This window comes from Lynx canadensis, chromosome D3, assembly GCF_007474595.2.
Source record: "Lynx canadensis isolate LIC74 chromosome D3, mLynCan4.pri.v2, whole genome shotgun sequence".
NCBI classification, from domain to species: Eukaryota; Metazoa; Chordata; class Mammalia; order Carnivora; family Felidae; genus Lynx; species Lynx canadensis.
Window position 1 is genome coordinate 72,245,193 of NC_044314.2, and position 27,769 is coordinate 72,272,961.

The window sequence follows — 27,769 nt, forward strand, 5'->3', positions numbered from 1 at the left end:
TTCAGCAAATTAAACAAGTACCTGATTACATAGCTCTGTGGGGAATATAAAGAAGCAGTACACCTTCAGTGTACTCCGTCAGACCTTACAGGGAGGGGAAATTAACATTTCTTAAGCACTTAACTGTGTTGGCACTGTGCTAGTCCCTTATTGTTGCATCTCTTTAATCCTTATAAACTATCCTATGAGGAAGGAAATAGCCCCTTTTACATATATGAGTAAAACAAAGGCTCAGAGAGAAAATAACATGTAAAGTTACAGAGTAAGTGGCAGAGCTGAGATTTGAACCCAAAGCCATCAAATTCCTCTGCCATGTGTGTTTTAAGGACAAAAGTCCTTAAAAAATTAAAGAACATTTTAAGACAGTAAAGGATGACAAAAGGCAGCTCTTGGGTGACCCTTAAAAGCTTGTGCCAGGGATTGTCCAAATCTTGCTTCATCCTTTCTTAGGAAACCTGATAAGCTTTAAGAAAAAGCATTGAAGTTTAAAACAAAACAAAACAAAAAACCCTTTCGATTCAAAAATAGCAGAAGAAAATCTGAAGAAGTAGGAACAACTGACCCCAGAATCCCCATTTAGATATGAAGGGCACAAGGACTCCAAGGCCTTTCTTCCTGCCTCAGTCCCAACCTTGTTGTCTTGCCACTCCTATATGTGCCCTGGGCTCCAGCCATTGAACTCAGCACAATAAATTGTCCACTTGTCCTATGTGCTGTGTGTTTCATCCTCCCCACCGTGCCCTGCCTGCCGTCACGCACTCTGTACATATTTTTATCAGCACTCAGCGCTGTGCTGATAGTAAGCTAAGCGCTGTGCTGAAGGTAAGGTTGCCTTGTTGGTTTATTTGTCTGTGTCTCCCTAGATAAATCCTTTATCTCTGTATCCTGAATGCTTGGCAAATAAGCTGTTTAATAAATCTTCGAAGGTAAGAGAGGGGTTGGTTGAACAGATAGGGAGGTTAAAGGGTGCCATAGAAAAGAACCAGTGCATCCCCAAGGAAAAGAGGCCAGTCTTTTCAACTTCCTCTGTCCTTTGAGACTTTAAAGGCCATTCATGCCCTTGGTCCTATATTTGAGGGCCAGGCCTCTGGGACCTACCTAAACTCCATTTTAGACTCTAAAATGTTAGAGCCTGGTTTCTATGTGTTCCAAGTTCCAATCAGCTTACTCAGATTTCTTCCCACTCCAAACTTCTGTGAGTGTGATATAGGCATTCTCAGAATGCATGTCTCGCCTCTGCCTACATGTGGTCCAACAGCATCCTAATGAGCAGTAGAGACAGGCTCAGGCAAGCTACAGTTCCTGGAAGAAAGCTTCTGTATGAACAAGCATGTGCCCACAGGAACAAGAACTCTGCTGGGTACCCACTTGGATCATGCCAATTATTTATCACCCAAATTTGTAATCTTCATAACTAGGATTAACATTCTTAGATGCCTTGGTACACCCTGGTCCAGGAACTCTTAGAGTTCTAAGGGGGTAGAGAAGGCAGATTTTGAATACCTACAGTTCTCTAGAACGTGAGAATTCTTGAATACGAGAATGTTACGAACAGATTTCTTCATGAGGTCGAGTTCCCCAGTGTTTCCTGCAGGGACGTGCAACTTTTCCATTCTCTCCCTTGCTCAGTTCCTGTGAGGTAGGCCAGGCCAGCTCTGGGAAGGTAATAGGAGTGAGGCTGGGTCAATCAATTTCAGCTACCAGGTTCTGCATTCCTAAGGAATCATCACGTATTGCAAATCTGCTTTAGTTCCAGCACCATATGGTGCCACTCTAGACATCTCAACTTTAGGAATGTTTTTTAAAACTAGGTATGAATTTATTTCTTTAATGATCAGCTCTGTCTTGGATGGAGCACATGCTGGTCTGAGATCTCAGCAGACTTGTCCCCCAACCCAAAGATTTATCTGACCTTCATAGTGCCTGTGGACTGTAGCTGGGGTGGGTGTATATTCTGAAGGACAGGCCCTGTGATCACTGTCCCTCCCAAACTCTGTGCTGTGCCATATTGCTTTGTGCTTTTGGTAGAGTTCTTCCCCTTTAGAGAGCTGGGTTTCCAAACTCTTCATCAAAGAATCACCTGGAGTGGAAAGTAGAGACCCTTATTTGAAAATAAGATTCTTATTTGAAAAACAGATTCTTGGGCACTATCCAGATCCAAATCCTACTTAAATCACTGAGGAGGTCTAGGAACCAAATTTCTGGGAGGGTGCCTTGTTTAGGAAAAACAGGCAAGTTTGATGGAGCCCCTTATTAAGAATTCTTATAATTATCCATGTGTCTTCGTTAGCTCCTATTCTAGATTCCAGAGCCTCAACTTGGCCTTGCTCTTCTTTGTGACCCCCCCTCCACACACACAGTTGGTAGCCCCAAGTATCAAATGTAGTTGGTATTGGAGATCTGTGGATTGAACGCATAAATGCATGAGTGATGAGTTTGCTTCACACTCCAAAGAACAGTTGCAGCATTGCACAATGAATTTGAGCGAAACAAAGACCAGGTATTTAATTTTGTAAAGCTGCATATTAAAGGGTAGCATGTCAGAATGAAAAGAGCACTGATGTTGTGTTGGAAAGTCTGAATTTGGCACTGTGTGATGGCCTGGCCTTGTGCAAGTCCCCTAACCTCCCTGGCCTGATGACCTCATCTGTGAAATGGAGTGTAAAATAGTAAAAGCTATTACCTCAGCAGAGTGGTAATAGATGTGAATATGTTTGAAAAGCTGATTCAGATCAGGAGTGAAGAATGGTCAAAGTAGGGACAGGGGCACAGAACCAGCCACAACAAGGTTGCTATGTAGTCAGGTTGAAGTTCTTGGTTCCTATAGGGACCAGAAGAAAGTTTGAGTAAGATGGCAGCTCAGGCATGCTAAGGGCCTGCCTTCCTTTTACTCTGTCCACTTCCTGAGCCGACCAGGACCCTTTGTCCTCTGAGCCACTGTCCCATTCCTGGGCCCATGAAGCTGTGGCCACATTCTGTTGTTCTGCAGGTGTTTAGTGGACAGTCCCCAGGGAAGGCTGCTCATCTCTGCCATGTCGCCTTGGTATGGTGAGGTTCCTGTACAGGAGGGTAGAAAGGAGGTGTGGAGAGGTCTCTGGGGATAGGTGTGTGACTCTGGGGCCCAGGATGTATTTATTGCAAAGAGAGGTTTATGAGCAGCTGGCCTGGGAGTTGACCAAAACCAATCACACATGCCTGCACCCACTCACTCAGCAAATATTTGAGTGCCTACTAGGAGGAGGCTTTAGAGCCTGAGTAGCAACCATGTGGTCAGTCTACTAAGAATTAACATGAGAGTGATGTAGTCTGCTTGGAGTTGGAATGTGCAGCCCTATCCCAATGCCTGACCTGCTGCAGGCCTGCCACTGCCTACACACTGAGCTGTCTGTCCTGTTAACTGTCTCCTGACCATTCCCACTCCAACACCTACCTTGGTCCTGACTGTCCCCTCAAGCCTTATATCTCTAGGAATAGGAGCCATGCAGAGCCTTGTTGGGTTCAGGGAGCAGAGAGGTAATGGACCAGGGTAAGAGGTGTCTATATACATCTCCCCAGTAGCAACATCCTACCTTGCTGGGCCCTCTGGGTCACTGTGTTATCTCATAGGGTCACCTTCACAGCCCTTTGTAGGAGGCATGACACCCTCACTTTTCAGGTGAAAACAGAGATTGTAGCCTTCAAGGTATCTACCCAGAGTGGTGTAGTCAGGACTTGGAACTCAGAGCTTTTCAGGATTGGAGGAAACTAGAAGATTGGAAAGTGTTCTTTTTTTTTTTTTTTTTTTTTTAATGTACTGTTGGTCTTTTGTCTCATTTCAAAATTAATACATGTAAAAATGTCAGTTTTGTGAATGTGGGGGACTTAGAAAGTATAAATCACTACCTCTAAGCTCCCACCAATGCAGATAGTCACTATTAACAGTTTGGTATGTTTTTCCACACTTTAAAAGACATTTTATAATATCATTATTGTAACAAATGTAATATTACACATACATTTTACAATTTCTTTAAAAAAATTTTTTTTTAATGTTTATTTTTGAAGCGGGGGGAGAGGCAGAGAGAGAGAGAGGGAGACACAATCTGAAGCAGGCTCCAGGCTCTGAGCTATCAGCACAGAGCCCAACATGGGGCTTGAACCCATGAACCGTGGTCAGACATTTAACCAACTGACCCACCCAGGCAACCCCAATTTTTTAAATGTTACTATAAAGGTAATACCTGTTTGTCATAAAACATTAAATCAGAATAAGAATATGAAACTCAAAAGTTCCCCAGCCCCTGATCCGAGAAATAATTGTCAATAGTTTAGTTTGTGCCTTTTAGGCATTTTCTTTGCATATATTTGTGTGTATGTGTGTGTGTATTCATTTATGTATTTTGTTTTTACCCAAATAAGTTCAGGCACGTACTCTTCTGCAATCTAACATGTTTCTAAAAATACCTTTTATTATGGAAGTTTATAAGGACACAAAAATAAGCTAATGGAATAAATCGCCATTCATCATCCAGCTCCAACAACCATCACCTTCCCTGTTCATCTTTTCTCTCCATTTTCACTTCTCCTCCTGGAGTATTTTAAAGCCAATCCCAAATATCATTCCATCATAAATACTTAAGTGTGGATTTCTAGCAGATGAATATTTTCTAAATTATGCAATACCATTATCATACTCAATAAAATTAATAATAATTCCTTAATACCACTAATATCTAGCCTAAATCTAATTTTTGACAATCATCTCACAAATGTCTTTTTACAGTTGGTTTGTTTGAACCTGGTTCCAGTGAGATCCACACAATTCCAGTGGCAGATATGTCTCAAGTTTCAATCTAGAATTCCACGCCCCACTTATGCTATTTATTTTTTGGAGAACTTGGATTATTTGCCCTATGAAAGGTCCCACATTCTGGATTTGCTGATTGCATCCTCCTGGAGTTGTTAAACACATGCATCTATGCCCCATATTTTCTGTAAGTGGGTAATTTATTTTAGAAATATGATTAGAGTCTATGTATTAAGAGTGCTTCGTTGTTGGTGATATGTACTTCCTATTGCATCACAGCAGAAGACTATCATTAAGATTGATCAGTGAACCTGACTTTATGATTGTCTTTCTACTTCTGTATACACAGTTCTTAATTTTAAAAGGTAAATATATTTTAAAGAAACTCACACCTGTCAGGTACTTGAGCTGGAACGACATGTGAAGGCCATAACATGGCCCTCAGAAGCACGCTCCATCCTAAGAAGGAGAGAACACTTGTATATGGAGAGAAAGAAGCACTGGGTCAGGGGGAAGGACTTGGAGCTGAGGCCAGTGAGGCACTGGTGCTGCCAGCAGCCAGCTGCCCTTCTGGGACATTATGTAAAATGATGTAACTATGTGAAAAAGTGGTGGTGAGCTGGTTTCCTCTCCCTGCTCAAGTCACTGAGCTGCTGTCGTGAGGAGGGTGCTTGTGAGTCCAGAGTTCTAAGTTGGTGGTGCGTAGGAAGGCTTCTTGGTCTGAGAAGACTGGCTTTTTGGTCTTTACATCTCTTTGAACTTTGGAAGCTGGAATCAGAACAGTCTTCTGGTACTCCAGTGGTGAGTCCCAGACTTGTGGTAGGGCTGCCTGCTTTGGAGAGAGTGGATGAGATGACCTGGGATGGCAGTCTTAGAGCTGGAAGGAAACAACTAGGAGACAATGTAGTCCAGTGCCTCAGTTTACAGATGAAAAAACTGGCCACAGAGGAGAAGGGAGGTTCCCAAACCACCGAGCAAGCTGGAGGCTCAACTGAAGTCAGCATCCAAGCTGCTGGTTTTCTGGCTATGATTACCAGCCAGCATCTCCTACTTAGAATTTCTAGGGTGGTGAGGGTGGCTGGACCAGGCTCTTGACAGATTCTTAGTCTATACCCAGAATTTCTGGGTATGGTTGGGGTTGGTTTTGTCCTTCTTTGTGTTCAGCTTCTGGCAGGTTCTTTTATTTGGAGGCAGTGTTGAACAATAGTGTCTTTCTCCTAGCATTTGTTGGCCAGCTTAATCTATGGTGGTACAATGGTTTGAATACAGACTGGGTGTCATGAGTCCCGGTCTTAGCTCCATATTCATCAGTTAGAGGACAGGTCTTGGGGTGCAGTTTCCTAAAGAGATTGGACCAGATCAAGTTTGCCCAACACATAGTATGTGCCAGATGATCTCAGTATGCGGATAAACAGCTTTTCTATCATTATGTTTGTAGTTATCTTTCACTTATGGTAACTAATACTGGTTTTCCATGTACAGCAGTGACATAAATCTCTTCTTTAAATGTATTGAGTCTAGGGGCGCCTGGGTGGCTCAGTCAGTTGAGCGTCCGACTTTGGCCCAGGTCATGATCTCGCGGTCCATGGGTTCAAGCCCCGCATCGGGCTCTGTGCTGACAGCTCGGAGCCCGGAGCCTGTTTCAGATTCTGTGTCTCCCTCTCTCTCTCTGACCCTCCCATTCATGCTCTGTCTCTCTCTGTCTCAAAAATAAACATTAAAAAATTTTTTTTAATGTATTGAGTCTAAAGAGTTGATAGATTTAGACCAAATAAAGTAGTAGTATTTTAAAAAAAATTCTTTTTAAACGTTTATTTGGACAGAGAGAGACAGCATGAGCATGGGAGGGGCAGAGAAAGGAGGAGACACAGAATCTGAAGCAGGCTCCAGGCTCTGAGCTGTCAGCACAGAGCCCAACACAGGGCTCGAACCCACAAACCACGAGATCATGACCTGAGCCCAAGTCGGACGCTTAACCGGCTGAGCCACCCAGGCACCCCAAAGTAGATAGTATTTTAACCCGATAGAAGGCAGAATGCAAAAGATTTTCAAAGACATTGGGCTGAATGGCCTTTCTGGTTCTTCTTAGCTTCCTAACCTTTCACAGTTACACTTATATTCTGGCATATACCAGTCACAACTTTTCTGGCCTAACCCGATTCACCCGCCAATATAGTTGCTGTCTAAAGTTAAAGGACAGGGGCGCCTGGGTGGCGCAGTCGGTTAGGCGTCCGACTTCAACCAGGTCACGATCTCGCGGTCCGTGAGTTCGAGCCCCGCGTCAGGCTCTGGGCTGATGGCTCAGAGCCTGGAGCCTGTTTCCGATTCTGTGTCTCCCTCTCTCTCTGCCCCTCCCCCCGTTCATGCTCTGTCTCTCTCTGTCCCAAAAATAAATAAACGTTGGAAAAAAAAATTAAAAAAAAATAATAATAAAGTTAAAGGACAGCCTGTGCACATTCAGTTTTATCAAGCACATATTTGTTACCTGGATTGGTTATCCTGGGAGAATGTAGGGTCATGTGGGAAAGGTTGTCAGTTCCTCTGGAGAACCATCTGGAAGGAGGATGCTGTGTATTTGTGCAGTGTATTTGTGTGGTACATTCTAGTCCATGTTCATGAAAGTATCTGAGTCATTGTTCTCTGGGTGGTGCCCCATGAGTGTCATCCTCTGTAGCCTCTGCGAAGTCTGTTTAGGGGTCCAGTCATAATCTGAACTTCAGAACTGAGAAACAATGGAGGTATTGCTATGGAATCTAGGGAGAGTGGGCTGTAGAAATGGGCAATCAAGGACTCTCTGTCTTTCAGGATTTTCCTGGGGAGAATCTTCAACTCCGTTTCTGACAGCCAAAGATGGCAAGCAAGGGGCCCTCGGCCTCTGCATCCCCTGAGAACTCCAGTGCAGGGGGGCCCAGTGGTAGCAGCAATGGTGCTGGTGAGAGTGGAGGGCAGGACAGCACCTTCGAGTGCAACATCTGCCTGGACACAGCCAAGGACGCCGTCATCAGCCTGTGTGGCCACCTCTTCTGGTCAGTATCCCTGTCACCACCCCAGAAGACACACTGCTAAGTTTTGAAAGCCTGTGGCCCTGGGCAGCTTTGGAACAAGTGTTTCCCACCCACTTTGGATCTCCTGATACAATCAGGCCCAAGAAGCAGGAGGCCTGGGTTCTTATGCCAGTTCTGTTGCTGATGAGCTGAGTGGCCTTGGGCAAATCATGTCCCAACTCTGGACTCTGTACCCCCACCTCTGAAATGAAAACACTCACCAGTTAGTGAGCAGTTACTATGTGCCACTTGCTGTGCTGAGCAAAGAAGCAGTATGTACAGTGGTTATGAGCAAGGACAGTAGAACCAGACTTCCTTGTTCTGAATCCTGACTCTGCTACTTTCCTACTGGATGACCTTGGGCAAGATGCTTACACACACTCTTGTCTCATTTTACAGGGTTGTTTGTGAGCATCAAATGACTCTAAATACATAAAAAGCTTAGAAGAACATGAGGCACACAGTAAATACTATGTGTTAGTGTTGATCCTAATAGATGATCCTAATAATTGTTGCTGTATTTTACATGTATCAAAATGAAGTGGCAGGGTTAGTTTTATTCTGGCCTCCATCGTTATAGAAGCCCCTCCTGGCTCTGAGATTCTGGGTAAATATTGAGATTTTATTCTTCTCTCTTGATTTTGAACTTGACCTGGAAGAGTGAATTGGAGTAACTGGAGGGGTAAGAATGACAGATAAGGCAAAGAATATGTGCCCTCCAATGCAGGCATTTTCTAGGGATGGACATATGCACTCTTAGATATGAGACCTTGAGACCCCGAGGCTGCTGTATACCTCAAATAGCACCCTGGATGGGAGGCTGGGAAGTGTTAGGAAACAAGAGTGGTTAAGGGAGGGTTGGGCCAGATTATCAAACCCAGATTTGATTGAGGACATAAAGCTGTGGGATATTTTTGAGCAGGGAAGTGGTGTGAAGAAAGGGACGTTTAAGCAGTATTTAAGGGAGTTTAAGTTGGCAGCAGTGACAAAGATAAATTTATTGGTGAATAAATAGAATGGGGCAGATTTTGTTCTGGTAGCTCTTGCCCTAATCATTAAGTTTTATGCAGAAACTATTGTCTCCTAGAAATTGGATATTCTCTGGGGAATCATATAACCAGGACTTGAAATGAGTGTCATAATTAAGAACTAAATGAAGGTACCATTGGAAAGAACACAGACTCTAAAATAAAACAGATGCTTCCAATTAGAGTGGTTTGTCCCTGAGCAAATCTGCCAGCCTCTCTGTACTTCAGTTTTCTCATCTGTGCAATGAAGAGATAATTATACTTTGTCATAGGTTAATATGACCCTCCAGTAATATTAATAAATGAAAAGCTTGTCAGCCACAGCCTGGCACACAATAGTTGCTTAATAAATGGAAGTGATCACCATCTTTGTTATAATTCTGAACTTTCCCCTAAAGGAAAGTTACTTTCACTTCTCCCCCACAGCCTTTAAGGGAAGTTGCTAGGGGAGATCTGCCATGATTTGAGGTGCCTTAGGCTCAGTTTGGAATGGTACTGCAAGGTTAATGTGGGAGTCAGATGTCAGATATGTCTGTTATATCCAGTGAGATTGCATATCTGGATTGTGAGGCTAAACTGGTTCAGGAACTGGGAAAGGAATTATCCTCTGAGTCCAAATTTTACTCGGCTAGAGGAGTCATGTTTTATGAGGGACAGAAACCATGTCCACATTTTCCACTCTCCTGGCTCATAGGTGTGCAGTGGATATTTGTTAGTTGGATGAATGAATCAAGAGAGAAAAAGTGAAAAATCTGGAGTTAGAGTAACTTTTCCTTCAATTCTGTAAATGTCTTGTTTTGCACCTAGTGCTGGGTGATAGAATAGTCAGGAGGCTTACTTTTTAGTCCTGGTGCCGTAGGTAAGTCATTTCATGTTTCTGAGTGTGGTTTCCTCATTTGAAAAATGAGAGACTGGGCAGCAATTCATTGTAGTGCAGCTCATATAAGCTGAAGGTAGCCCTTTCTGCCAAGCAGCATCCCCATGCTTTTTATTACTTAAAGATGTTTTTATAGTAGATTTGAATTTATAAGCTACCTCCTGCCAGCAGAGCACTCAGGGTTGAGGACAGCCTGAGGATTTTGTTAAACCAGATTTAGAGTCACACATTGTGAGACTTAGGTATGCATGTATATATGAGAATGCCTCCATGAATTTTTTTCTGTACAAAGGGTCTTTAGCTTTTATTGGATTCCTTCAGATGCCACAACCTCTCAAAGGTTGACTTGTAGAGAAGCTGAGTCTGGGATGGTCTGGGACCTGGAGGTCCTTCACAAGTAGGATCCCAAGGGTAGAGACTGGGGTCTTGTCTGTATTGCCTCATTTTTCCTGTGATTTTAGCCCAATCTTTTCTAATTTCTGATACTAGTGATTCCCCACAGACACTCGGTGGGATTGCAGTACTCCACAGTTCCACCTTGTGTCCCAGTTTTAAACTCCTCCCACCCTCAGTGTCTCTGCTAATGAAAGCATTTTTCTCTCTTTACCCCCATTCTCTTTCTCCTTGATGACTGGTGCCCTGGGGACTCTGGCAGTTGGCCATGTTTACATCAGGTAAGATGCATTTCATTTTACTTTGTCTTTCATCAGCTATGGTTGCACAAGACACCCCTAGTCTCAGGAGACTACTGTCAGAAGGTGCAATCTCCCCTGTTTGTGGGTTCATTTGCTTGCTTTACCCCCAACCCTCTTTATACATCTGCCTACCGATGAAGGGGTCAGTGGAGTACCTGGGATGGTCCTGACTGTACTGATGGCCTTTGTGGCCTTGGCAGGCCACCACCTCTCTGATTCACAATTTTCCATCTGTAGATTGGGTTGGATTTGATAGTATGTTAGGTGTTTATTTTTGAGATTTGGCCTCTACAAAAAGGCCTCTACAAATACAAAAAATATGTATTTCCTACATATCAACTATGAAAATGTTAAAAAGAGGGAAATTTTTTTGGTCTCAACAGAGAGCTTTTGTGAGAGGGGAGAAAATCTGTTTTCCTAGCTTCAGATGATTATGAAAACCAGTTAGTAAGTATTCACCAAGACCCAGCCACATGCTTGGTGAGGCAGAGCAGGGCCTGGCATTTACAACTGGCTATGGATGATTACTGTGCGCTGACTGTCCCCATGGTTGTTGGCAGAACCCCATAGTAGTAGGTGGCTTGGGAACATTGGGGGAGGACAGAAGTTCCAGACCTCTAGAGCCTCAGAATTCAGGTAGGAGGAAGGAGCGGGGGAAACAAGAGAGGGATTCCCACTATGTTCGGAGCTGTGCATTCTGACTCCAGAGGAACCTGGTAGCACATGTCTTCTGTAAATTTATAAAGAGCACATAACACATAAGTTTTGAAGCTTTCAACAGTAAGATAAAGGAAGTGGGATATAAAATCACTAAATGCTTTCTCCTTGGCCCCAAAATCTTAGATTCACATTTATATAATAAACTTTATATCGTTGGATCTAAAGATACAATTTATGTTCTAAGATAAATTCTGAGAAAATATATATGTATTAAATTATTTAATGTCTACGAAGACACTACAGATAATATGTTCTTATCATTTTTATTTGTTTTAGAGAAGGTTAAGCAAAATGCTTTACAACTAGTGAAAGAGCCTGGGAAACCCAAAATAGAATTCTAGTGTTTTTAGTATTGAAAGAAGTAGTTGAGTGCAAAAATCAATGAAAGTACATTAAAAAACAACAAATTTAGATAATAAGCAAAGTCTGTCTTTTAGCACATAGTAAATCGCCAGAAAATGGCCAAGTTATGTTCAGATGTTGATGCCTGGGATACAGAGTTGTTGAGGAAATGCTGTAAAAATGAGAAATCACAGAGAGAAAAATTTATTTTTTACAGTTGGTCTACTGAGGAATGCAGAGATTTTAAAGCTCGTTATACCAGCTGGGTCAGTCAGACTCCTTGACACAGCTCCAGGCTTGCAGTTCCTTCTTGCTATATTGCTGGGAGCCACTAGAGATCATGATGCATGAGGAAGCCTGTTTAATTTATGATGGTGTTTAAAAGCAATTTTGATTTCACCACTGGTAGATATTTATTGAGTGCCAGGAGTAGAAATCAGGAGTTGGGCTCCTTGAAGTGTTCCCTGCTGGTGCTGGTGTTTCCAGTTTGAGGCCTCTGGTCCATATTGTTCTGACCCTGACTGCTCTGAGGTGGGCTTCTTGCGCCATTCATGCATTTTTCTTTCCTGATTGCAGTGGTTGGAGACCAGACCTAACAGACAGGTGTGTCCAGTTTGCAAAGCTGGCATCAGCCGAGATAAGGTCATCCCCCTCTATGGCAGGGGCAGCACTGGGCAGCAGGACCCCAGGTGAGGCCTCTTACACCCACTCCTTACTTTGGACAGGAATTCTCTTCCATTCAGCACCTTCTCGCCCCACCCTTTATTAAGTACTTACCCTCAGTTTTGAGGCACTTAGGATCCAGATGGCAGTCTGTCAGGAAGGGAGGAAGCCCAAGTTGCCACTCACTGGACTGTAATACACTGAGCATCTGCCAGTGGGCAGGCAGTGTGCTAGGCAGCACACAAGGTATTACAATTGTAAGTGTGCAGAGTGCTGTGAAATAGCAGCTTTGGAAGCAGGGTGTCCAGCAGGAGAGTTTGCAAGGAGGGGGTTGCTGCAATAGTGATACATAAAGTATAGAGGGAGGAGGAGACAGGAGGTCTGGAAAGCTTTGCAGAGTTTGAAGTATGTGTGGATCTTCCTACAGACACAAGTTCTGAGAGCTGGTCTCAGTCTGGTGCATGCATGCACACACATGTATGCACTCACACACCCCGAAGCTCCCCAGCGGTATCTCTTACCTTCTCTTAACCCACCTCACCCCAGCATACCCTGTACCTAGACATACTGGACCTCTCTTAAAGGAACTTACCCTTTCACATTCATGAGGCTTTGTATTTGTTTTCCCTTCGCCTCTTCTGCCCTCCCTGGGCCTGCTCAACACCCTCCTCCTCAAGTAATTTCTATCTGTCTTTAATGAGCAGGCCTGAAGTTACCCCCTCCTTGAAGTGACCCTTCTTCCCCACATTAGTTGCTCTCATCCATGCTTCCACCCTAGGTAGTTGATACCTCTATTCAAGAAGTCCCTTCTCATGCTGTATTGTGATCGGTGTACCCCCATTTAAACCATAAGCACCTTAAGAGTAGGGTTTGTCACAGGCTTAGTATTGGTCATATCCTGCCTAGTGCCTAATGGGTAGCAAACCCTTAGTCTAGTATTTTGGGGATGAATGATGGTAGGGACTAAACCCAGAAGCAAAAAGCATAGTGCAGAGTACTTACCAAGGAATAATGGGAGGTAAAGCTGAAGTTAACAGGGCTAGATCAGAGAGACCCTGAATCTCAGCTCTGTTTTGGTTTGGATTTGGGATTTTTAGTATCCATGACCCCTATGTTACACAAGTTCAAAGAGGGTGTCTGGCTAGCGTTTATAACCAGTCTGAGCCAGGTTCTCTGTGAGAGGAGTAGGCTATAGTGCAATATGGTGAACATCTTATACGTGAATTTTCTCCCTGGCTTTCTATACGGTTGAAAAAACCATTGCAAGTAGAACGAAGGTTAGGATTTGGTTTAATTTGGCATAAGTTCGTATGCTAGGCACAGTGGACCTTACCCTGTTGGTGAAGAGCTCCCACTCCACTCAAGGAACAGCTGTAAACATTTTATAATATTTATTTTACAATGTTTCTGTTTCAGAGAGAAGACCCCTCCCCGTCCTCAAGGACAGAGGCCAGAGCCAGAGAACAGAGGGGTGAGGAACATTCTAGGAGAAGCCTCTAGAAATGAGTTCATGGCTTTAGAAGTTTCCATCTTGGCCCTACACTTTTTCTCCTTGATTATAAAAGTAAAGGAAAAATTGTAAAATACATAAAGGAGAAAGAGAAGAAAAAAATCACTTAAAATCACACCATCCAGAAAAAACTGCTGGAAATATTTTGGTCTATTTTCTATTGTTCTATAAATTTTGTAAATCTCTTTATGTGCATGTATTTATAGATATATTATGTATACATATATTTTATTATTTTTTTTTACAGTATTTTGCTCCTGTAACTCTTTTTAAAATTTCATTCATTCTGAGTGCCTTCTCTATGCTGGGCATTATTCTAGGCATTGGTGATAGATCAGTGAACATAGCAGAGATAAACTTAGGGAGTTTATATCAGAGGGGGAGACTTTTAACGATGTATCTTGAGATTTTACATGTCAGTAATATTTTATTTAAAGGCTGTTTAGTATTTAGTTGTATGAACTTAACATTATTTGATCCTTTGTTGAACATTGAATTGTTTTCTTTTTTTTATTTTAAAAATACTCCGATGAACTTATAGATACATTTTTTAGCAGGTTTGTGGTTATTTTACCAGGACAAATTCATAGAAGAATCACTAGCTCAAAAAATTTGCTCATTTAAATCTGATGTAGTGTTAAAATTTTCAGTTAAAATATTAAATGTTATTTTTTTTTAATTTTTAAAAAATGTTTATTTTTGAGAGAGAGAGAGTGCAGCTGAGGAGGGGCAGAAAGAGAGGGATACACAGAATCCGAAGCAGGTTCCAGGCTCTGAGTGTCAGCACAGAGCCTGACCCGGGGCTCGAACTCCTGAACAGTGGGATCATGACCTGAGCCTGAAGTCGGATGCTTAACGGACTGAGCCACCCAGGCACCCCTAAAGAAATTTTAAAAGCAAAATACTTATCCATACTACCAGAACCCCAAAAAAGTATATTTTTATTTCTCTAAATTAAAATATTAAAAGAAAAATTTTGAGGGAAAATACTTATCTATATCTTGTCCACCTACCAGCATATTGTCCTGAGCATACTTGTGACCATAGTGTTCAGTTTTGTCTGATAATTTGGTCCTCACAAGAGTTTTTCATTTCTCCAAAAGAATTAGGATCATAGGTTGTTGGACATACTGACCTAGCGCTACCCCTTGACTACCATGTAATATCACCTTAACCTTTCCAGGCTCTGTTTCTCAGCAGAACATTGGCTCCTAACCTCAGGAAGCCAGAGGCCCTGGCCTTAATTACTGTGGTGCACACCTCCAGCATATACAAGCACCCACAGCCACCAGTGATGCTTTTTGTCTACTTTGCCCCAAGAACATATACCCACCAAATGTAAGGACTTAGGGGATTGTATAGATGTTGCTAAAAGGGAAGCCAGAAGGTCAGTCCTCGGGATTGCACTCAATGAAGTGGTAGTTCCTGATTAACAGTTTGCACTTTTCTGGGTAAGGCAGCCTCAGTCCAGGAGCCCTCAGACTCAACCATGCTGGGTCTGAATAGGAGGCATTTCTATACTGAGGAGATGGAAAACTGGTTGTTTTTCTTCTCTGTAGATTTGTTCTCTTAGTTTATCTGCTGTTAGGTTTTATAGGTAGTGCCACCCAGCAAGAAGTTTGGAGCTGGATGCCAGGCTGCTCGGTATGGGATAAGGAACAGCCACTTTCATAACTTGCAAAAGACTCACAAATGAAGGCCAGTGAGCTCTTTGTGGAGAGCAGTTGACCCAGTAAATTTTCTTATTATTTTTTAATCATTGTTCTAAGGATCTACCCAGGATGTGGGGGAGGAGAGAAAATTTTTGTAAGATGTGCACAATAATTAAGAGCATGGGTTTTCAGATCATATTGACCTAGTTTCCAGTCTAAACTCTACCCCTTTTACAAGTTGTGCAACCTTGGTCAAGGTAAAAAATGGGTTGCTTATTCACAGTGTTGTAATTCTTACTGAATCTTATTATTTTTTTTTTAAGGTTTATTTATTTTTGAGGAGAGAGAGGAGACAGAGCACAAGCAGGGAGGGGAGAGGGAGGGAGACACAGAATCCGAAGCAGGCTCCAGGCTCTGAGCTGTCAGCACAGAGCCTGACGTAGGGCTTGAACTCATAAGCCATGAGATCATGACCTGAGCCAAAGTCATATGCTTAACCGACTGAGCCACCTAGGTGCCCCTTTACTGAGTCTTTTCATATGAAAGATGATGTAGTGTAGAACATGTTATGGGGGGAAAGCTGAGGATAATACACCAAACTGGTAACAGTGTTTATTGGAGAGAGCATGGCCTTGAAATGGTGAATGAAGAGACCTCTGACTTTCTATGTCCACTATTCTTCTAATGTATAAGTTTCTTATAACAAGCATATATACTTTTGTAATCAGAAAAGTATTTTACATTTTTAAAATTCTTTGTAAAAATATTAAAAGAAAATTTTGAGGGAAAATACTTACCTGTATCTTGTTCACATACCTACATGTTGTCATGTACTTGTGACCATAGTGTTCAGTTTTGTTTGATAACTTGGTCACAAGGGCTTCTCTGTGTTGCTGCACTATCAACATAATGGTCTTTAGAGAGCATGTATCAAGATTTTGATCATGACCTCCATTGTCGGTTAATTAGGGTTCCACTTTTTTGCTATTACCAATAATGTGTGTGTACAGATTGTTGCCAATTTTGCTATTATAAAGCGTGTAGAAAATTTTACTGACTAGTGTGGGATTCTGGGGAAAAAACTGGCGCTCTAAGAACCCTGACTTGCATCAGCAGACTGTTTTACTTTGGACCAGGACCAGGCCTTTCTGGCATTCACAACTCCTTGGCTGGGACTCCTTGAAGGCTAGCGGGACCAGGGTTCCTTAGGGGAACCTCAGGGTTCCTCTGCCTTGGGGTCTAGATGGGAGGAAAAGATGTCCCTCCCCCTTTGGAAACAGATGGCAGAGGATAGGAAAGGCAGGTGCCACCTGCAGGTGACATGTTTGACAGGTGCAGGAGAAATGTATTTGTTCTTCTGAATTGCACTTCTTCCACACAGGGATTTCAAGGATTTGGATTTGGAGATGGTGGCTTCCAGATGTCTTTTGGAATTGGGGCATTTCCCTTTGGGATATTTGCCACAGCATTTAATATAAATGATGGGCGGCCTCCTCCAGGTAAGACCCTATCTCCTTGGTAATCCTGCTTGGAGGCTCCTTGGAAATTCATTAGTATGAAGATTACAGATAATTGTCACTGCTTGGAAGTTTAGGCTTTTCAAAATGTGAACTCTTTCCAGATTACTGGTAGTCATAATGATATTGCACACCCGTCAAATATTAGGCATGTTCAAAATATTTGCCATCACATACCCAGGGGATCCTCACCACAAGCCTGTGTACACCTGTGGGATGGGTGTACAATTAGCTAGCTCCGTTTCACAAATCAGAAAATGCTCAGTATGTTTCCCAGGACATACTATGTGCCTATAAAATGAAAAAGAATAAAATAATGCCTAGTATACCTAGCTGAAGAAAAGCCTCATCCTGTTCACGTATCCCCCACCTTCACCATTTGGGGGCAGGGAAGAGTGAGGCAACCCACCAGGATTCAGAGCCTCTCTATTCTCTGGCATCTCTGTCCAGCTTCCCTCAGGATACACATGGGGCTGGTCCCAAGTCCCATCCCCTTGATAACTCTTTCTAGGTCTGTTACCTGCCACTACCTTTCTCTTTCCAGCCAGCTTAAAGGTACCAGCTGCATTCCATGTAGAACTAGGCGGGCAAGGTGGGTACCCTGTACTTTATCCCAATCTGACACCAGAGCCAAGATCCTTACCATGGAATCTGCAGAGGTGCTGAAGTTGGTTGAATTCTGCTTGTACTCATTGGAGCCTCATTTGTGATGGACTCAGTGTATTTGCAGAAGGAACCAGTGTGTGGTTCCTGGCCAGAAGCTTATGCTCTTAGGGACAGAAACCTACTCCTGGGTCATCCCAGTTTTCTTTGGCCTTTACCCTGATGCTTGGCATATAGCAGGCAATCAGTAAGTCTTTGTTGACTGCCTGCCTGCATGAATAATCAGAGCACCTGTCTGGGGAATAGTATAGCATCAAGAAATCTTGAAATGCCCTTTGTACCTCCTTCACCTCAAAGGTTTCTCCTTCATTTACATATTTTCTCAAAGGAAGGAGACCCCACAGGGCAGGGTGTACTCTTCTTCCTGGTCCAGGGCTCAACCTGGGTTCCTCAGTTAAAGAGAGCTCTATAGCCAGACTAGACTGATCCAGAGATCACTTTATCCCCATGCTACAATCACAGTTTCCTTTATCATGTTTGATATGTTTGCCCATCCTGGATTGGTTTTCATACACTCATTCCCCCAAAGTCTGGACAGGGGGCCCTACATAGCTTTTCTCACAGCAGGGAGGAGTGGAGGCCCAGTTCTGTCCCTAGTTTGCTGTGTGATGGAAGAGACAAGCCATTTTGCCTTGTCTGGGCCCTAGTTCTATCCTCTAGAAAAGGAAGGCACTCTATGTGGGGCTAAGACCCCTCCATGCTCAACAGTGCCAGAATCTAGAGACTCTGTGACTCAAGGCAGCATGCAGAGAGGCTGAGAGCATGACTGGGGCTCTGCCACTAACTTGTGAACTTTGTGATCTTGGGCAGGTCACCTCATACCTGTGCTTCAGTTTCTACTTACACAAAATGGGAATAATAATACCCAGCAAGGTGTGTGTACAAAACACTTAGCACACAGAAGAGGCTTAACAGCAGCTTTTCTTTTATTGTTTCCTCTAAGAGCTTCCTGTTTTATGTACATCTGCAGACCAGACTCTCTTAGGATAAATTGGAGACCTTGTCCTCATTGTTATATTATTCCACATATCTTCATAATTCAAGTTTTGTTTTGCCTGATGTTATTTGGGGTTTGGAAATCTTTTTAGTGTGCAGAGTTCTGTTCTAAAGAGATGAAGATTGATGTTCTCAATTCTGGCCCAGACAGGCAGTGCTCACAGCTGCAGTGTTCTGACAGCCTCTTTTCTCCCTCCTTTCTCCCAGCTGTCCCTGGAACACCCCAGTATGTGGATGAGCAGTTCCTATCACGCCTCTTCCTGTTTGTGGCCCTGGTGATCATGTTCTGGCTGTTGATTGCCTAATGCTGGGTCCCAGCCTATATCCACGGCAGGGCCTCTGGACTGGTGACATGCCACACCCACTCTCGATGTTTGGCTCCCTGGCTAATCCTGACCCCTGGAATCGGTGGGGTCAGTAACACATCAAGGAGTTTTGCTTCTCCATCAGAGCTTTGGGACTCAAGACCTGTTGTCAAGGACTCTGGAGTATGGCCACTGCTGTAAACACCCTGCTGTAACCTCAGTCTTTGGCATTGAGTCGTCTCTCATGCGTTACACCATGAAGTCCTGTTCCAACCAGCTTAGCAGGTCTTGACTCTGCACAGGGAAGAGGCAGGAAAAGAGAAATTGTCAGTACAATTTCACCTGAATTTAATATTACAAAAACAAAGGGATGAACCAAATAGAAACTTTCTTTCATCTCTTTAAATACCCCTTGGTAAGTGGCTTCCAAAATCAGTGGGACTCCCCATATAGTGAGGCTCCAGATCCCAGTGCTGCTGTGTTCTATTTCCTCCTCCTCCTTAGCAGAAATGCAAGAAATTGCTGTCCTATAAAGATCATAATTGCAGCATCTAAAGCTGGAGTCACTTCATGAATTCACCAGAGAGCCAAAGATCTTTTATTGGCTCTAGGCCATGCTCAGTCTCTGGCTGCAGAGAGTGGCTTGAATGACCTCCTGGTTTCCTGGTGTGTATTATCCCCAGAGACATGTGGTTTCACTCACAGATTTCCCATCCTCTCTCCCCCCAAAAATACGTGCATCTGCGCCTCTCTGCCAGAGGATACACAGCCGAGACTGCTGCTGAAGCCAGGACTACGCATCAGGAAAGACCTGCCATTGGGACTCTGATGGGATTTGGAGCTCTGATGTAGGAACTGAACAAGCAGCCCTTTCCCCAAGCGTACAAAAGCTCCAAGTGCGTCCTCTCAGACCCACCCAACGGGAACTGGGGGCTTTGTCAAGTCAGCGCATGTTGAAGACCATCTTCCCCAGAAGCCAAATTGTCCTTTATGAAGAAGCAGGAGTGGGGAGATCCGCATATGACCCTGATTTGGGTATGGCTTGGTGGATACCCCTGAAAACTCCTTGTATGTGTACTAAAACCAGGGAATCATGCAACTATGGAGCAGGCAACCCTTGATGATTTTTAATGCCAGACAGCAGGGCCTAGAGAGCCTCAGCACGATGACATGGTGTGGTTTTCCCCAGGAAATTTCCAGGGGAATCATTTTCCCAAGCCCTTGACTTGTTTTTCTAGTTCACAAACTTTTTCCTCAGAATCTGATTGAGGGAGTGGTTCCAGGCAGGAAGACAGTTCGCTTGTGGAATGGTTCTCACTCTCCTGGTCAGGCCTTTTCCTAGAAACTCAGCCTCTTCCAGGAGATCCCAGGGGTCGTGGAAGATGGACTTCCTCTGGGGGCCTCTCTGTCACTTTACCAGTCCACATTGCTCCTGGCTCACCCCTAGCCATAGCCAATAAGTGGTAGAAAGCCCCACCTAGTGCTTTTTTCCAGCTGTGGCTCTGCATAGCATGTGGAAACCAAGACCTTGAGGAAGACAGGGGAAGTCCTCTCCTGTCCACAGCCCCCACCCCTTCCCTTCTGTACCTGTCAATGCCAGAGTTCAGTGTTTAATCAGACAAAACGTTAAGTGTTGAAAAGGTGGTTCATTTGCCGAATCCATTTGGTAGGACTAAGCTACCAGCTTTACAGTGTCCCTGATGGATTTTAAACATTCTTGGGACACCCACTCAAGAGTGCTCTTTTTATCACCTCCTGGAAATCCCAAAAGTCAGAGGGACCCCAACCTCTCAGCACAAGTGAATTGGTGAGATCGCTCAGTGCAGTAGCCCCACCTAGTGGTGAGAGAGAGGACTTCAGATAGATGGGCCCAACAGAAATGGGTTTCCAGAAGAAAAGTTAAAAAAGAAAGGGTTGTGGGTAGGAAGACAAATTATTGGGACTCTTTGACGAAGTAGAGTGAGCCCAGGAGAACTCCACCAGCAAAGGCATCCCAGGAACCTGTGAGCCAAGGCAGGTTGGCCATGTACCCTTTGATTTTGAACCTTCTAGGCCCCCCACTCACCCTCTACTGGGAGCTGGGGCAGGAGAGCCAACTTGGGACTGCTGGCTCAGCCCCAACAGGAAACCCCCTTCCCACCACCCCTCTGCAGGCTCACCACCTTGCCCCTCTGCCAAGGCAGTTTTCGTTTCTTTTGTGTGTTTTCTATGTTGGCGTCCAGCCCGCCCCCCCCCCCCCCCGCCCCTGCCACCTTTGTGGATTAGGACCAGGTCCCAACCACAGTCAGAAAATGACACCATGTAAAGTGGCACATCTTGACCAGTCACTAATTTTCACTGTTGTGAAAGTGATTTGATTTAGAATTAAACAAATGGTTTTACATTACTGTGAGCTGTGGACTTGTCTGTGTAACTGGGGAGGGGGGGGGGAGCGTGAATGGGTTGGGGAGTAATCACACTGATTTGGCCTCTGGGAAACACTTCTGTATACGTGGGACTCAGGCAGCCATCAATAATTAGGGATGAGAAGCACAGGCTAGAGGACTGGCTGCATATACAGTCCTACCCAAGATGTAACCTGACAGCCCTAGTCCTGACAAGTGTATGGAATTCCTAAGCTTAAGGCTACCACAATGGAGCTTAGCTTGTGGACAATCAGAACCTTGAGGACAATCACAGGTTATTCACATGCTCTGCAACAGGGCAGATGGGACCCTGGCCAAGCCCTCTACCTGGAGCAGTGGATGTACAGCTCCCTAAGGTTCCTCAGTAGCAGAGTATGAGATGGAAGATAGGTTACAAACCTGGCCTCACCTCAGGCTCCACCCCCCCCCCCCCCCACACACACACACACAATAGAGCTACAAGGTCATCCCTCTGAAAAGGTCTCTTTTCTCCCTCTCTTCCACTTTGACCTAAGGCTTTAATCAAGTTGAACAGCACTAAGATATGGTAGGAAATGCAAAGATCAGGGATCTCCAAGAACTCATAAGCCCAATAAGAGATGGAAAACAAAACATGCACTGAAGTAGAATAGGACAGTAAAGCCGCTACATACCTATGACCCAACCCCAATAACCATCAATTCCTGTCCAATCCTGTTTTGTCCCCACTCTCATACTGCTCCCTTTCTCTTGCCTGGACTATTTTGAAGCAAGTCCTAGTCCTATGCCATCTATTAAGTATTTCAAATATGCATCTCAATGATAAGGATTTTCAAAAACAACCAAAATACTATTTTATGTACCTGAAAAAATTAACAATAATTCCTTAATGTCATCATATATCCAATCATTGATCAAATTTTCCTAGTTGTCTCAACTTTTTTGTTCAGTTTGCTTGCATTAAGATCCAAATCAGATCCATATCTTGCTATTGGAGGTCTCCTAAGTCTCTTATTACATCCATAGGTTCCTCTTTTCTTACTTCTACAGTTTACATGTTTTTTTTAAATTTAAGGTTTATTTATCTTTGAAAGCGAGACAGAGTGCAAGTGGGGGAGGAGCAGAGAGAGCGGGAGACATAGAATCTGAAGCAGGCTCCAGGCTCTGAGTTGTCAACACAGAGCTGAAACCCATGAACTGTGAGATCATGACCTGAGCCGAAGTCGGATACTTAACCAACTGAACCACCCAGGCACCCCGAAGTTTATCTGTCATTTGTCCTATTGAGTTTCCCACAGCTTCAGTTTTGCTATATGCATCACTGTGGTGTTAATAAGCTCCTCTTACTCTTGTATTTCCTGTAAATTGTTAAATCCAGAAGCTTGACCAGGTTCAGGCTTGGGTATTTAGTAAGACTATGTCATAAATGGTACTATATACCTCTTGTTGCATCATTTCATGAGGCACATGATGCCTGGCAGTCCCTTTTTGTGATGTTAGCAGCCCTTACTGATCATTGTCTAAAACAGGACATTCTGTCATGATGGAGATGTTCTCTATCTGGACTGTCCAACACAGTAACCACTAGGCACATGTGGCTAGCAAGCACATGAAATGTGGCTAGTGGACTGAGGAACTTAATTTTAAGTTCTATTTCATTTTAACTTACATAGCCACATGTGCTAATGGCTATTGTATCAGTGCATATTTAGATTAGTTCACAGGGTTTGCAAAATGTTATAATTGAAGATAATGTGTTAAGCATTTAGAAACTAGAATAGGTAGAAAGGGGCAACAAAATTACAAAGAACACGGAGGGAAATGGCAGAGTGGTACAAGGGCAGAATGTATTCTGGAAAAACAGTTCTGGAGTGAAGGGAGTAGGAGAAAAGCCTGCAAAGTGAGATGTAGTTCACTCATGAGGGCCTGGTTTAGCCTTTGTTTTGTTGGCAACAGGGAGCTATTGAAGGTTTTTGAGCAGACACATAATTCTGAAGGATTAATCAGTTGCTCTTGGATGGGACTGATTCTAGGAGTGGAGAGACTAGAGGCCAAAGACAGGATCAATTTGATGAAAGTGTAAGTGACAATCGGAAGGTATAGCTGGGAATCAGTAGACCCGTTCCCTCAGGATGGCAGAGTCAGAACCTTCAGGTGTTTTTCAGTGTCCAGGTTCTCATTTCTATAGGTCCAAAGAGTTGATTGTCAGTCAGCAGGATCTGGCCTTAGGGACTGACCAAACTATGGTGGGGTAATCAAAGCGTGAACGGGTGACTTGGGTGCTAGAAACTCACATCTTCTCCCTACCCAGGATTTTCTGTCTTCCAGAAATCCCCCTGGAGTTCACAAGTGATCTTGGAATATTCTTTGGGCCTATACTGGAAAGATATCTTTTGGTTATACATTTCTACAGATTGCTATTTTCTTTCTTTACATTTCAATTTGCATTTCTCAAGAGTTACCTAAACTTCCCTGGAAGGAACTTGGGGGAGTTGGTTATCCCCCTACTCCCTGCCAGTGAACACCATGAGGCTGGAGGTGGGAAAGAAGTGGAAAGAGAGAGGGTAAGGAGGGAGAAAAGACAGACCTGGGTGCCTTGCTGTGGGGCTGAGGGAGAGGGAAGACAAACAGGGGTCTTGGTTCCAAAGCTTCCAGTGCCTGTGTGCCTGGCAAAATACAGCATTACCTCTTTGCATGTGTAGGGTGAATAAAATCCCTGCTCCCTTTTTGCCTACCATGAGGTGGCTTGTCAGAGTCCCCTGGATCCCTGCCACTTTAATTCAACACACAATCCTGTAGTTGCTATAATCAGACCAGAAATTCTTCAGAAACTGTAAAGCCAACCGCTGGAGTTTCCCAGGAATTACCGGAAGTCAGGCACATTCCCTCCCCCACCCCCTCAGCACTTTCTCTATACTCAGGATTTCAGGAGCCACCTGCCACACCCAGAGGAGAAACATCTGACCTGCTTCCTATTTGGATCACACAGGTCAGGAAGAAAAGAGAATTGTGCCCACCTTTGCTTATTGGAGTGCTGGAGCCAGACAGCAGCAGAGTTGAACTTTGTCTTTAGCGGGGGTGTCATGATCCATTTCCTTGGGCCCCATTCCTGCCTCTTCCTGGTCATTTGGACACTTTTCCCATGACCTAAGTCCAGTCTAAGGAAATGACAGTCGCCAAACACGCATCACAGGAGAATCAGATGGGAAGGGCTGCAGGGTCCTGCTGATGCAGCCCACCCTTTGTCGCATAGAGGACCCCAATTCCCTCCCAAACCCAGTGAAAGAAAGTGGTTCTCAAGGCCCCTCAGCCAGCTAGCAGCTGCCAGGAACCAGCCTGCTGTTCTAACTCCCTGTCCAGGGCTCTCTCCTCCACAAAGAAGAGCCAGCAGAGCAAATCCAGTCTACAAGTGTGTCCCCTTTAGTCTACATGGCATTTTTAGAATTTCTGAATGTTACCAACATTTTAAAAAGTGGGAAAATTCACCTAAATACCTGGAGTTTGGGCTTGTCTTGAAAATTTGGAAGATCTGGTGTGCTGCATTTATTTATATACCTGTTTGGTCCCGATAAGAATCTGCCCCTAGAATGCTGGTTGCACCACCTTCACACCATCTTTGACCTAGAGATTATCTACTAAGTGCCAGCTTACTCACAGTGGGGCAGATAAGTGGCTTCTTTGAGCTGGAAGCCTAAGAAAAGTCCACTCTAAATTCCCAAAGTTATTTGTGGAGTAGCTTCTCCATATTCATATTCCTTTTTTTTTTTTTTTTAAGATTTTTATTTTTAAGCAATCTCTACACCCAACACGGAGCTCGAATTTACAACCCCAAGATCAAGAATGGAATGCTCTAATGACTGAGCCAGACAGGCGCCCCTCCATATTCATATTCTTGGTCCTAAACACTCTACTAGAAAGAGCTTTTGCCTGGGAGTTAGGCGACCTGGATTCCCATCTCACCTCTGCTCCTAGTGAGCTGAGCCATTTTGAGGTAATAGAACTTCTTTCCTCGGGTCCTCAGCTGCCCCCATCTGTAAAATGGGCTGAGGATCTCCTGTTGAGACCTCCCTGGAGTCCCGGGGACTATGCTGACAAACCACCCCACGGCCGCGGACAATCACCCTTACCAGCTCAGGCACTCAACAAAAGGCGTCGCTCTCTCTGGGAGGCACCAGGGTCCCCACAAAGCCCGAGTCAGGGGGCGTGGCCTGGCGTCAGCGGGGCGGGGCGTCGGCGGGCGGGCCCCCGTGCCAGGTGCGGTTTGGTCCTCCCCGGGCGCCGTAGGCGGTGCATCCAGCTTGCGCCGGGGGGCCGCGATCCTCCCGCGCTTGAGACGGCTGCGAGAGTTGAGAGGAGTTGCTGTACTCCCCACCACCTCCTCCCCATTTCCGCGTCCCCGGAACCATGGCCGCCCAGTCGGGTAAGGAAGGGCCGCGCCGTTCTGTTCCGCCGTTATCTCGGAAGCCCGGGCCCAGGACGCCTGAAGGGAGCTGGCAGCCTCGGGAGTTTCGGGCTGAGTGGACCCCCATGGACCCCAGCACTTTAGCAGGAGAACTGGGGAAGTGAGCACAACGCTCCCCGAGGACTCGGAGGTTGTGGGGCTTCGGGAATTGGGGGGCCGAAGACAGAAGGATGCGAGGGATATGCGGGTTGGGCTGCTGAGGGTTGAGGTCCCTCGAGGAAGGGATGCTGGGCTCTGTGAGGGAACCAGCTTTTTTTTGTGAATCTGGCGGCCGCAGGTCCCCAAATGAAAACTTTCTAAGGGGGCGCCTGGGTGGCGCAGTCGGTTAAGCCTCCGACTCTGGGTTTTGGCTCAAGTCACGTTCTCACGGTTGGGAAGTTTGAGCCCCGCATTGAGCTCTGCGCTGACTGTGCCGAGCCTGCTTGGGATTCATATTCTCTCTCTCTCTCTCTCTCTCTCTCTCTCTCTCTCTCTCTCTCTCAAAATAAATAAATCAAAACTTTAAAAAAAATAAAATTCTTTCTAAGAAAGCTGGGGCCTGAGTTCTCTTGGAGTGAGGGCTTTGTGGAATATGGAGAGTAAGGAAGGGATTCTCAGGGTTTGGGCCAGTTATATGGGGATGGAGAGTTACCCTGGGTTCTGGGTTTTCTGTGGGAAATGAGGATAGTTGTGACTTCTGACCGGATCCAGGGCGTCTCACGGGTATCTTGGTGCCTGTGATCTTAGGCAGGTCTTAGGGCTCTTTGCAGGAAGCTGGGAGTGTGGGCTTCCTTGGGGTTTAGGACACGGATTAGGGGTTAGGGAGAGAGTGAAGCATTCTTCCTGGGGAAGGTAGGCCACTTCGCGTTCTGGACCCTCCATGGGAGCTGGGTCTTCCCTTGGCCTCTCTGAGACAGGAGAAGAATGTGGCCAAACACCTCTTAGAGCGAAGAGTTGTCCAAAGGTAAAGGGTAGCTTCAGAGTTAGATTAGCTGAGCCTACAGTCCCCTCTCGGTCACCTCACACATTACCCTGCAGCTTCCTGCCCTCCTGCCTGTCCCCCTGCACTAGGACTTTCTGTTGCCTCTGTTTCCCAGCCACCTGTGTGGGAGGCCCAGCCTCTAGGTCGACCAGGGTCAGCATCCAGAAGTTTTCTAGAGGTGACAGAAGGGAATGGTGGAGGAGGGAGGCTGTCTTGGATATCTGCCCCCATTTCCTGGCTTTCAGCCTGTGGACAGTCACTTCCTCCATCCTGAATACAAGGACCAGGCCACCAGTGGGTCATTTCCTTACCATGGAAGCTTGGGATTTTTCTCTTCATTCTGGATAATAGGCTTCTGGAGAAGACTAGGAGTAAAAATGTTCCCTGTCCCTTTCTCTCTGATTTTTTTTTTTTTTAAGCTTCCAGAGTGTTTCAGTTCAAATGATTTCCAGTGACTTTTTTTCTAACCTCCATGTATGTCAGTTACCTGTCTCGAACCTTGATTCTCAGAAACTTGTAAAAGATCTTAGAGTGCAATAAGTGTTTATTAGATTTCTCTGAGTGAACCAAAAAGCTTTGTAGAGGCATTAAAGTGTCTAGGTGTATTAGTTTAGACATTTGTCCATAAGAATATCTGTGGAATACTTTTGTGCTTATGCAAGCACTGAGTAGTAAAATGATGAACAAAATGGATACAGTCCTTGCCTTTGTGGTGGATACAGCCTTAGAGATGGATAGTAAATAATTGAGGTAATAATAGAAATAAATGCTATAATAATTTGAGATAAACAGTGGAAGTAAGTGCTGTAAGAGTACACCAGGGGTGAGGAGAGTGGCAAGAAGACACTTTTCCTTTAAAAAGCAAGTTTATGCTGATCCTTGAGAATAAGTAGAGAGTAAGTCCAGCAAAGAAAGGGCAAAGAACATTCCAGGTAGATGGAGCAGCATTAAAAGGTGCCTATGAAGAGCTGTGAGTAGGCCACTATGCCTTTTTTTATGGATGGGGAGACTAAGGCTCAGAAATGACTTGTTCAAGGTTGTACGGCAAAGGAAATGGCGGTGATGAGAATTCATATTTTCCAACTTCAAATTCAGTGCTTTACCCTCTCACAAACACCAGAATTCTTTATTATCACAAACATTAGAATGAGATTATCCTGTGGA

At 44.6% G+C, this 27,769-nt stretch overlaps 1 protein-coding gene and 1 long non-coding RNA gene across 5 annotated transcripts in view; one reads left to right on the top strand and one right to left on the bottom strand.

Moving 5' to 3' along the window:
* The window catches only part of LOC115528187 (E3 ubiquitin-protein ligase RNF185), a 100,605-nt gene that overhangs the window by 16,218 nt on the left and 56,618 nt on the right, over positions 1–27,769 (top strand). Inside the window, exons 2-7 of one of the 3 annotated variants that reach the window (XM_030336110.1) lie at positions 7,592–7,812; positions 10,391–10,409; positions 12,069–12,181; positions 13,572–13,626; positions 16,699–16,816; positions 18,701–21,185. In XM_030336110.1, the coding sequence (XP_030191970.1) occupies positions 7,637–7,812; positions 10,391–10,409; positions 12,069–12,181; positions 13,572–13,626; positions 16,699–16,816; positions 18,701–18,798 (579 nt within the window). In that variant the 5' untranslated portion in view covers positions 7,592–7,636 and the 3' untranslated portion in view covers positions 18,799–21,185. Of the gene's footprint in view, positions 1–7,591; positions 7,813–10,390; positions 10,410–12,068; positions 12,182–13,571; positions 13,627–16,698; positions 16,817–18,700; positions 21,186–25,455; positions 25,603–27,769 lie in introns of those variants that run through there. The other 2 variants (XM_030336107.2, XM_030336108.2) reach the window with 2 other exon arrangements.
* Positions 18,406–25,303, bottom strand: LOC115528191. Of its 2 annotated transcripts, XR_003973167.1 has the most exons (3): positions 25,143–25,303; positions 24,200–24,340; positions 18,406–19,092 (listed from the first exon to the last, which is right to left on the bottom strand). It is a non-coding gene; the product is annotated as an uncharacterized LOC115528191 (long non-coding RNA). The 2 variants fall into 2 exon arrangements; XR_003973166.1 differs by lacking the exon at positions 25,143–25,303 and having other exon boundaries at positions 24,200–25,136.